The sequence below is a fragment of the Psammomys obesus genome, unplaced genomic scaffold, assembly GCF_907164565.1.
Source record: "Psammomys obesus unplaced genomic scaffold, mPsaObe1.curated_primary_1811, whole genome shotgun sequence".
In the NCBI taxonomy this organism is placed as follows: Eukaryota; Metazoa; Chordata; class Mammalia; order Rodentia; family Muridae; genus Psammomys; species Psammomys obesus.
The window spans coordinates 9,117,662-9,129,620 of record NW_026585580.1 but is presented as its reverse complement, the minus strand read 5'-3'; the positions used below and the strand labels follow the sequence as shown (position 1 = coordinate 9,129,620).

General features: G+C 37.5%; 1 protein-coding gene across 3 annotated transcripts in view; it reads left to right on the top strand.

The window, feature by feature from the left end:
• Positions 1 to 11,959, top strand: part of Phf3 (PHD finger protein 3) — a 77,675-nt gene that overhangs the window by 1,153 nt on the left and 64,563 nt on the right. The window contains exon 2 of one of the 3 annotated variants that reach the window (XM_055606214.1): positions 9,256 to 9,432. The exons of 1 other annotated variant lie outside the window; for it this stretch is intronic. In XM_055606214.1, the coding sequence (XP_055462189.1) occupies positions 9,330 to 9,432 (103 nt within the window). In that variant the 5' untranslated portion in view covers positions 9,256 to 9,329. Of the gene's footprint in view, positions 1 to 9,163; positions 9,433 to 11,959 lie in introns of all 3 variants that reach the window. One more of the 3 variants, XM_055606204.1, reaches the window with a different exon arrangement.

Genomic DNA, 11,959 nt, shown 5'->3' with positions numbered 1-11,959 from the left:
GCCGGGTCTCCGCGCGGGCGAGCGGCGCGGGCCAGGCCGGGTTCCAAGACCCCCGGGCCGGGCCGGGCGCGGTGGCCGCCGCCCGCTCTCGGAGCCTGGCGGCAGGCCGGGGGTCCCCTGCCGAGGCCCACCCGCGCCCCGGGCCGGCCCCCGCCCTGGCGTCCGGGGGGTCCGAGGCTGCGGACCCCCGGGGAACGCGCGCTTTGTGCGGGGACCCAGACGGTGGGCTGGCCCCTTTTCTGCCCACCTGCGTGCGGACAGGACGAGTAATGTAATGAGCCACTAGCCGATAAGTACGTGTTAATGGTGCTCAGCAACTGATTATCTGACACGGGGCCCGGGGTGGGGGACCGTGGGACAGTTCAGCCCGAGGCTCTTTCCCTTCGAGGGCCCTTCTCCCTGCCTTTGGGTAGCTAAAGGCTAGGAAATGGGTAGCATTTCCTAGTCGTTACAGTTCGAATGTGTGTTTGTTATTGCTGTGGAGCAATCATTAGCAGAGCGTGACTGAGGTTTGAGGGAAGTAGCAATGCTGCTTTAATGTCCACTCGATGTTCATCTTCGTCCTCCGGGCAGGTCTTTTTAAAAAGGGTCGAACAACCGGGACACTTCCCACATTGTGAATTTTGCTCCCTTATTTTACGCTAACATTTGAGAAAGGATCACAGCAAATCATATTGCTGTATTTATTTAGTTCGTATTTCGGGCACAAACTTTGTCTCGTGTTTTCAGTCTCCAAGCCCGCATCTTAGTTCCTGCCTTTTAGAAAAGTCCCCGTGTTTGGTGGTTTGAAGATGATGTGTGTTTGTTATAGAAAAAAGACAGAGGAAAGGACAGGAACTGCTCTGTTGTAGCATCCTTAGGTTTTTAATTTGCAGTGCTATTTCACATCACAGATGTTGAGAGAAACCCCAGTTGGTTCAAGTAGAAAGCATTTGATATACTTAGATCTTATTTTCCCCTCTGCTCTCCATTATGTTCACAATGATTTCTTCATCGTTACCTTTATCACTTATTTTAAAATGGACGTGACAGAAACAATTTAAGTAGGACTTGGAGGGGTTGTCATTGCTGTGCTGAAGCCACACACTCAGGTAATTCATTAGTAGCAGAATGCCTTGTTGCACAGTGAAATGGGCTATTTAAAAAGAGTTAAGACCAGAAATGTGAAGCTTTATAGAGGTTCCAGTGACGAGCATTCAATATGATAAATACCCCGTGGTGGGGCCGAAGTTTTCTCCTGACCCCTGTGCACTTCAGCGGTGTTTCTCGAATAGCATCACTTGCCTGGTTTGTTACAGTGCTCTTGCAACCTAGCGAAGGAACAGGGATTTCTATCGCACCGAATTAGGTAGGTAGTGGGTATGTATGCCCACTTGTGCGCTGCATGTTCTCATGTCATAAGAGAAAAATAATGGTCTGTTAAATGGAGTTGGGAACTAGACTGATAATTTCAGGAAAGAGAATTGAAACTTTTAATAACTTAAAGCCACATTATTAAAATTTAACTTACTCTCTTTTGGAATCAGCTAAGAAAAGTTTGAGAGCCTTTGATATATGTATTTTTGGCAAAAGTTGGAAGGCAACAAGTGACAGATTGCTGTAAAATCATCTTAAGAGCTGAGATTTTTGTAGAATTATTCATATATACAGGCAGATATACAGACACAGATAGACACTGGATTTTGTATCAAAAATTTTTTCTGGAGTGTTCTTTTTCTCTTTTAATGTGTGTAATTACTTCAGTTTTAAGAAGTTAATATTTCTTACAGTGCTGGATATGTTTGTTCATCTGCATTTCAAGAATTTTTGTTGACAGATGGCTGCAAGCTTTAAGAAATTAATAATTGGAATAAAATAATCTTAGGCTTAATAGCCCACCCCTCCCTGTGCATGCATCTTTGGAGAATCCTGGGATCCAGATATATAAACCTAAGAGACCTTATTTTTTAAACTACAAAATGACTGTAAACTATTAAAAATTTAGGCTCCTGTTACAGTTTTGAGAAAGGAAAGAAAAATACTCTTTAATTCTTGTTGTCTGATTATATGTAATAGGATATACCAGAGCATTGGTTTGATTAAAAATACCTGAAACAGGGTGCTCTGTGGGAATGTAGTTTTGACTGGAAAACAGGATTTAAAGACATTAGATAGGAAATCAGTGTATTTCAATTTAAGAAGGGAACTTAAATGTAAGGCAAAGTGTCATTCACTATGTGTTTAATCCTAGACAGTTCTTTGTCAGAAATAATTATTCTTTGAAACAAGGTCTCACTACACAGCCTTGGCTGATCTGAATTTCAGTATATAGAGTGGTTGGCCTGAACTCACAAAGATCTGCCTGTATTGAGAGTGATGGTTGGCACCCCCACACCTGGCTCGCAAACCATTTGCATGTTGAGGAAAGGATCTAAAAGAATAGTGGAGACTTGATGATTACACAGAAGTTTTAGTGTGCTGGTGTAATCGTAGGTATATCAGACAGTTTTGAATGGGATGGTAGATGGCATAAAGAGCTAAGTGCAATACTGCAATTTGTGTGGGGTGAACACGTGAAACAAAACAGGGTGGAAAAATACACTGTGAGGCTGGGAAAGTTTATTTTCTTCCAAATGACATGTTCATGGATTGAGGAGAACCGTTTTTTTATATGTATAATGTGGCTAAGTACACATTCTTTGCTTTATTTTGAAGGAAAAGTGGGGTACTTGTTTAGCAGTTTTACTGATTTTATTATGTTTTAAAGTTATACAAAAATTATGTAAGGAGAGCGCATAAAATAAAATTTAGAAGCGCTGCTTGCTTGTATTGTAATTTGAGGATATTGAGTATGTGACCTTTGGAAAATCACATAACTGTTGAGTTTTGATTTTCTCTTCTGTAGAAGAGACATAATAATTGCATGTACATTATAGGTCTGATAGATAGTAAGTGCTAACTGTATGTTCTGACTGTTAGTACTCATGCTATGATATTTCTCTGCTTATTTCAAAATTCTGCTGAATGCTACTTACAGTACACAATGACTGTAAATTTTAAAAATGAATTTTTTCTTTTTCTACTTTTACCTAGTTCAGTTCTAATTTTGCCAGGTTCAGTTTCTACATGCTAGTTCTTTTTCTAAGTTCATAGGTCTGTTTTAGTCTTTGGTGTCATTGTAGGCAGGGTGCCATTTAGTCTTTTTATTGAATAAATTCACAAAGACCTAATGATCCTTGTTTTCCTTTATGAGGTCTTTCTGGTGGATTTTAACTCATGAAACTGGAACAGAATTTGAAGTCTATAGGACAGTTACTTGTAGGATTATACCTAAACATTTTACAGTTATCCTTAACTTTCTTAGGATAACTTAGTATGCATCTATAGGTTTTTTTTTTTTTTTTTAACTTTTAAAATAATTTAAAATAGTATGGGTGTTTTTTCTCCATGTATGTCTGCACATGGGTGCCTGCTTACTGCAGAAGCCAGAAGAGAGCCTCAGCTCCCCTGGGACTTGAGTTATAGTTCTAAATAAGGATGTGGGTGCTGGGAATCGAACCTGGCTCCTCTGGAAGAACAGCCATTGCTTTTAACCACTGAACAGTCTCCTAATGCTTTTATATCAGTCTTTAAGAAATGACCTTGGTGTCATACAAGTGAGTTTAAAACTGTTCTACTGCTTATGCTGAACACTAGGTGTAACTAGTAAGCTGTAGTGCCTTTCTTGTGAATTGATAATAACCATAGTACCTGCCTGACAGGGTGGGTGACTGTGAGGACTACCTGCATAGTGCTAGTGAGCTCCTTACCACAGCATCCCGAATAGTAACATTCATCGAATTTAATTTTACAAAAACTATACACAGTAGTGGTAAGTATTGAGTGTTGAATGAGCTGTTTCTCTGGGTTCTCTCTCTCTCCCTCTCTTTTTTTTTCTTCATTGGTTACTCTTAACAAGCAGTTTTATCTTTTTTGCTAATCATTTTTTTAAAAAACAGATTATAATATAGAGTCATTTTGTTAAAAGACTGTAGAGGAACATTTCTTGGCCCATACTCTTGAATGCCCCTCCCCCATGTGGGCTTGTTTGAATGCATTATAGTGTTTTTATTAGATACTTTCGATACCTTACCAACTGTGCTGACAGTAACGGTACCTAAGCATTTTCAAATGTTCTTTTGGATGGGTATACTTGCCTCCAGTTAAGAATAATTTGATCTTGATGACACTGCTGGAAATCCCCAACATTGGGAGGCAGAGGCAGGAGGATTACCAAGGCACCTTGTCTCATACCCAGGGTGTGGGGAACATGCCTGATCAGATTGCTTGATTTAAAGTTTAAGTCAAATTTAAATAGTTTAAACTATTACATTAGGGCTGGAAAGTATCAAGTGTGGTCCCTTTCTAGGGCTTTGCTTTCTTGGTCTGTTTTGATTTCTCACATACATAATTGATCACTACTTCTTTTTAGGTTTTCATTAAAATGTTATTTTAGTAGTAAGACATATAAAATGTGTATATATATATATATATATATATATATGGACATATAAAATGCTCCTTTCTAATTATTATGACTGTTTAAAATTTTTTATAGGTATTTTAATGCCTTTGTGTTTTGGTTACTTTTTTACTGCTGTGACAGAACAACTTGACCAAGGAAACATAAGGCATTTGACTTGTCTTTTGAGTCCATGATGGCAGAAACAAGGCATGGCTACAGGAACAGCTGTGAGGTGACATCTTGATCCCAAAGCAGGAGCAGGAAGTGGCCGGAGGGTGAGAGAGCTAGATAACTAGGAGTGGTTGGAGCTTGTAAAACCTCAAAGCCCACCACCCTCGGTAACACGTCCTTCAGCAAGGCCCCACGGGAGAAGCAACTGAGAACCAGGCGTTCAAGCAGTTATTGGGGGCCGCTCTCATTTAAACAACCAGCCACATCATGGCTCCTCTCACATGTATAGACTACATGAGACGGCGGAGGCTCGTTACAGTCTCCAGTGTTTTTAAGATTTATTTTTTATTATGTATATAATGTTTAGTCTGCAGGTACACCTGACTTGGGAAGAGGGCACCAGATGTCGTTATAGACGTCTAGCGAGCCACCATGTGGTTGCTGGGAACTGAACTCAGGACCTCTGGAAGTGCAGCCAGTGCTCTTAACCTCTGAGCCATCTCTCCAGCCCTCCAAGCTAAAGCTAGCCTTGAACTCTGTTTTCCCCTTCCTTCTCAGTGCTGGAATTACAAGCATGTCCGCACACCCAGCTCTTTGTCCCTTAACTTTGATACTAGTGATATTGCTAGGTTTTTTAAAAAAATTAATAGAAGATGAATATATTTTATGTAGGTTGGCCTAGAGATTTCTGTTTTAGACTTTTTTGGTATATTTGAGATTGAAATAGAACTCTACCACTGACTTGTACCTCCAGACAGTCTCACTGAGTTACCTGGGCTGGTCTTGAACACAGTTAGCCCAGGCAGGCTTTGAACTTGTAATTGTGCTACATCTGCCTGCCAAAGTGGGTGGGATTTTAGGCCTGTGCTTCTAGATTCATCTAAAAGTGAGACACTTAAAATCAAATCATAAAGTCAGTTTTTTTAAAGTAGTATTTTTGACACTTTGTAATTTTTTTCCAATTTTGTTCATATCTGAAACAATAATATATTTTGGTATTATTTAATGTAATCTAAATTTAACTGCAGTTTAATTGTCAATTGGAAATATCTTCGGGTTCAGATTAAGTTTTACTTACATACAGCATTAGTACTTATAATTTTAATTATGAGTCTTTATAAACGGTTCAGTAGATGCAACTCAAATGTTCATAGCTAGCACTGTTTTTTCTTCTTTTGGTCTATCCTCTGAACCTTTAGGGTTCAGGTTACACATCTACTTACCTCCTGAGTTTTCACCTGTTAGTGGATCCTATTAGTATCCTTCCAATGTTGATAAATCATTGACATTTATATTTTATTGTATTTGTCTGTTTGTAATCTATCCCGGATTATGAGTTCCTTAAATTTGAGACAGTGATTGGTTTTGCTTTGTAGGTGTTTAGAAAATGTGTGAGTGATTGAATGAATGAATAGTTTGAGTTAAGATTATCCAATTCTGGGACAGCTATGTGTATATTGTTGTTTGTAAATAATAGATGTGACTCTGAACCCTGAAATCCTCTCGGATTTTAGCATGTGTAATCTTAAATTACTGACAGTGATTTAATTGTATGCATTTCATGAGCCATTTTAAATAGATGATAGATCTGTGTTTTGCTTAAAATACCAAATGTAAGGAAGTATTGAAGTAAAACTTTGGTGTAAAAGACAGAAATTTGTATCAAGCAGATATATAATTCCCAAAGATACTGAAAATATCTTTTTAATTACACCTGCTTATTCTTGTCTTTTACATTACTTGGTATCCTCAATATTCTCTTGTTTTAAAGCTGTCTTATTTTGGAATACTTCTAGATTTATAGGAAAGGTGCAAAGCAGAATGAGAGTTCCTGCATACCCAGTAGTAGTCTAATTCATTTCCGCTGATCACTGAATTTGAATGTAAGATTAGTGCCTCTCTCAGAGCAACCAGAAAGCTATTAACTGAATTAATACTGTTTCAGATTTTACCAGCTTTTCCAGTACTGTACCTTTTCTGTTCTGCAGTCAGTCCACATTGTACTTAGATTAATGTATCTGTTTCAGATTGGTTAATGTTTTTGTAATTAACTAACATTTGCTTTCCTACTTAGTATGAATAATTTTTTAAGGTGCATTTTAAATTTTGTGTTAGTCTTTGGCTGCTCATGGAGATCATCTCCCTGGAGCTTGCTGCACATGGTGCTGGGAACCAAATTTGTGTCTTCTGCAAGCGCAGCACATACTTCAGCCAAGAGCTGAAAGTTAGCCTTTTAGCTCTAGCATGAGTTGTTTTTGATACTAAGTACTTAATATCTGAAGCCTATTTCTTAGATTACTTTATACTTGTGGTGGTAAATGTTACTTTCAACATAGCTTGACTGTTGGATAGTTGTTCATTATTTTGCTCTTTTCCTTGTTGGATTGTGTGCAAATCTAATGGGACCCGCATTAAAAAAAAAAAAAAAAAAGCAGCCGCATTAATTTATATCAGCTTCTGTTATGTTCCACTGAGTACTAGTATTGTGATATTTCCTATGGAATTTACTTTTTTTTTTTTTTGAGCCATAAATTTGATAATCTTTTTGTTTTCTGTCTTAAGAGAGTCTCATACTTATTGGCCTGCAAAGGTGTCTCATGCAGTGGTAGCTACATATAAATATTTGAATAAAGAAAAAATATTGTTAAAGAAATGCATCCTTATTCTGTGTACTATTTCTCAACTTCAGATCATAGAATTTTTTTTTTTCTTGCTAATCCTTTTTAAATTCAGTGAAGCATACAGTTTGGATTAAAGAATTATATTGGAAATTATGGCTTATCTTAAAAAGTTCAGTATGATTAATTTCTGCCTGCCTGCCTCTCTTCATATTTTTAATTGCTCACTTTGGGCTTGGGAAAGTATGTTGAGACAGGGTTTTATTAGCCCAGTCTGGCTTCAGGCTCCTCTTTTTGTAGCCAAGGCTGGCCTTGAACTCATCATCTTCTTCCATTTGAAGAATGATGGGGTATTTCTAAACCTATTACAATAATTAAGGTTTAGTACATTTCTGTCATTTTTCCTTATCTTGAGCCCCCGGCAGTTACTAACTTGCCTGGAAATTGTTTTTCGTAGCCTTCAGTGAGTCCTAAGCTCAGTCGTAAGGGTGGGTAGGTATTAGGCATGGACTGTGGAGCTGGATGACTTTAAGGAAAACCTTTACATTATTTAAGTGCACTTCCATTGAGTTACACATATACAGATGGAATGTTTACCCAAGTATTGCATATAATATATATTCAGTAGCTATATGTGGGAGCTCCATTTTGCCTGCTTTTTTAAGCTAGTGGCGTAGCTGGTGGCTCAGGCTGTCCTCAAGCTCCTCATCCTCCTGACTTTGGGGTCATAGGTGTGCAGCATCACACCCAGCTCTCCTTCTCATTTTTAACGGGAGGAGCTTAAACCAACTTAAGAAAGTTGGCAGATTTATTAGAGTTACAGTAGAAGAGCTGGGTGTGTTGGGGAAGGCCTGTAATCCCAGCACTTGGGAGGCAGAGGCTGGAGGATCTCTGAGTTCAAGGTCAGCCTGGTCTACAAAGTTTCAGGATGCCTAGGGGTATACTTAGAGAAAGCCTGTCTCAAACAAACAAACAAACAAACAAACAAAAAACCAAAAAACAAAACAAACAAACAAAAAAACACCAAAAGGAGTGGCACCCTTTGACCAATATGGGTCACAGATATTCTAGGTTGTGGTTTTCCAACTGGTTGTTTTACCTAAGCCCTTTCTTAAATCAGGTTCTGATAATTGAAGCTTCTTGACAGTTCCTTGGAATACCTTTATCTAGTGTGTAGGTACAGTTTGGGTAGACTAATTGAACGTCAGTGTAAACCACACATAACTCACTGAAATAAATTTGAATATGTGACGTGACTGTTTTCTTGTCATTTATCTTGTTTTCTCCCAAAAGAAGACCCTGGGAGAGATGTGTGTATGTGCACAGGCTTGTGTGCATGTGTAAACTTCCGGTCTGTTGGGTGTAGCTAACAGTTCCTTTGGTTCCACAGAAACAAAACTGTCTGTGTTACATGTGAATAATTTTAATACTTTGTAAATACAGCAAGGCTACTCTACAGATTTTAGTAGTTATGGGACCATGATTTAAATAACTGAATTTTAGCTATTTTGTGTGGACTTATTGTAAAAACATTGTTTGATTCTTTATGAAAATGTTATGGTTAAAAACATACAGTTTTATGGTTTAAACCATGTAATTCTTTCAAATATGTCAAGTTAACGGACTATATAATTATTTTTCTAAAAATGAATTGAGTAAATGTTTAACAGAATCTCTGGTAAAAAAAAATATTCTACATGCATGATAAAGGTCATTCAGCAAAAATTTGTTCCACATTTCCATATGTATATTCTAAAACACAGTGAGGGTTTTTTAAAAAAACAAATTCAGAACTGTGTTCTTAGATTCAAAATTATTAAAATAATTTGGTATTAGGTGATTTTCAATTGATAGCTTTATTTCTTATGGTATTTTTTTTGTCTTTCTATAGGGTTGAAAGACACACAGAAGTCTTCATGGATATAGTTGATACATTTAATCATTTAATTCCTACTGAACACTTAGATGATGCCCTATTTCTAGGATCCAACCTGGAGAATGAAGTCTGTGAGGATTTTAGTACAAGTCAAAATGTCTTAGAGGACTCGCTGAAGAACATGCTCAGCGATAAGGATCCTATGCTAGGATCTGCAAGTAACCAGTTCTGTTTGCCTGTTTTGGATAGCAATGATCCCAATTTCCAGATGCCTTGTTCAACAGGTAATTCTTACTTTTTTTTTTTTTTTTAAGTCTGCAATTTAAAATAAAGACTTTTCAGCAGCATCTTTTTTCCTCCTCTTTTTTAAAAATGAGTGTAGTGAATTTAGCGTTCTTTCCTTTAAATTTAGTGTCTCTTTTCCAGGCATCAGTGTTAGAGAAGTTCACGTCAATTTTCTTCTAAGCAGTGTATAGAGCTATTTTCAAGGATGTTATGGGTGTAGGTGCAGTGACCATGTGACTTGTCACATGACATGGATGTGTGTGAGGGTTGCTGTTAGGAATTATGTCATTATAACATGTGAGTATTGGGACTTATGCTAGAAAGAGAGGTTGCCTGGCAAATGGGACACTGTCACACAGGCCTGCTAGAGTCAGGGATGAAGGCTGAGTTGACATCTGTCTTAAGCTTTCATAGTTTTCTTGGCTCAAATTACAGATACTTTGATATATTATATGTCTGTTTTAAGACCAGACAAAGAACTCTAGACTATGCTGTCCTGTACACTAACCACTAGCCATGCATAATTATTACCCCAAGTTAGTTTAGTTTTAGTTGAGATGTGCTGTAAAATGCACATTAAAGTTTGGGTATTTGATTGCAAAGTATTTCATTAACTTCTTCAATAGATGGTAAGGCAAGATATTTGAAGATATTTGGTTAAATAAATTACGAGAATTAATTTTATGTATTTTTTACAAAGTTGTTTTTATGAGTCTGGGTCTCAAGTGTTGCTTTAGGCTGGCCTCTACCTCCTGGGCTCATGCAATCCTTTTGTCTGAGTAGAGGATTTCTGTGCCTGGCCTTTTTTTTTTTTTTTTAACTGGTATTATTTATTGTATATTTACTGAGATTGAACCCAAGGCCTTGCACATGCCAGGCAAATAACTCATCACTAGTCAGGTATAAGTCTAGCCTGCTGCTCTATATAAGTGACTACCTAGACTTCTGAAATTCTCATGTCACTTGAACAGTTGGAAAGCACTATTACAGTATTTGTAGCTGAAGCAGCTGAAAGAGTAAGGAGAGTAACTTCTTGTCAGGCTAAATATTCTTAATGAGAAGTGTCTTTGGAATTGGCTATAAAGCTGAATGCTTATAATCCCAGCTTTCTGAAGCTGAGGCAGGAGGATTTTAAGTTTACAGCCAGCCTCGGTTACATATGAAGACCCTGTCTCAAAGTCAAGGGAAATGTAAAGGGCATGGGGACACCTGACTATTTCCTGGAATAATTCACAGGCTTATGTGCTGATGCCTTTAGACTGCTCCTGAAATATGTTGTCAGTATATTTATTATTTCTTTTTAATATTTTTTTGTCCAGTATTTTAAATTTATGTAGTAACTGAAGGTTTGGAATGTCTGGATTCCTGTTGACTCAGCTCTGAAGACCTCAACTTTGGTTACTAGGGCTCTCATTTCAATCACTCCTTATTACTGACGTGTTTTGAATTGACATGTTGTTAATGATATGTCTCTGAAATGATTTATATTGTGTTGTTATCACATAGGTCACTATTTACTTGTATTACCAAATGTTCTAAAATTTTACAATTGTTTTGTGTATGTGCTGCGCAAGTTCTTTTTTTACTTTGGTGCCTGTGTCTGGGTTGTTGTGTATATCTTTACTGTTAAGTACTTTGGTAATTTTTGCTTGTCTGAACACTGTTGGCTAGTTGAGTCTATGTTCAGAAGAAAAACATTTCATACCTGTGCACTTGTTGGAATTACAGTTACCACTGATAATGTTTTGAAGGGTCTGGAAACAGAATGATTTTGCTTAACATTTTTACTTATAAAATTGTGGCTCATTAGTTATCCTAGTATTTCTGCTGGCTATTTGAAATATCTCTTAAAATGATAATTTTTGTTGATTTTGTTTTTACTAATGTAAAAAAGCTTTAGTTTTAGTGAACATTTTTTTCTATGTAAAGACTTAAATTACTTTATTTTTGAGGATTATTTATGAATACTTGTTAATTATTCTGAGTAGAAATGTTCTCATTAATTTGTTGGCTGTAATTATTGTAGGTCTGTAGTCAATGCATTTTTTTGTATCCATATGTATATAGTATATACACTCTTAAGACATGCAAAAGAATCTGAAGGACACTTACAGAAATGGTAAAGTTCTCCGGTTTAGGATTTTTTAAATTTCATTATTTGTCAATCGGTCAGGGGATTGGTTCAGGGTTCTTTTTGTCCTTTTGAGATAGTTGGTTCAATCAGAAGCCTCTTTTCTTCCTCCCTCCCTCCCTCTCTCCCTCTCTCTTTCCCTCTTCCTTCCCCTTGTTTCCCTCCCTCCCTCCTTCCTTCCTTCTGTCTCTTTCATTTCCCTCCCCTTTTCTTTTTCCTTTCTTTTCTTCCCTTCTCCTTTTTCTTCCCTTCTTCCCCTTCCCTTTTTTCTTTTCCCTTTTTCCCTTCCCTTTTCCTTCCCCTTTCCTTCCCTTTCCTGCCTGCCCCTCCCTCCCTCCCTCCCTTCTTTTCTCTTCTCTTCTCTTCTCTTCTCTTCTCTTCTCTTCTCTTCTCTT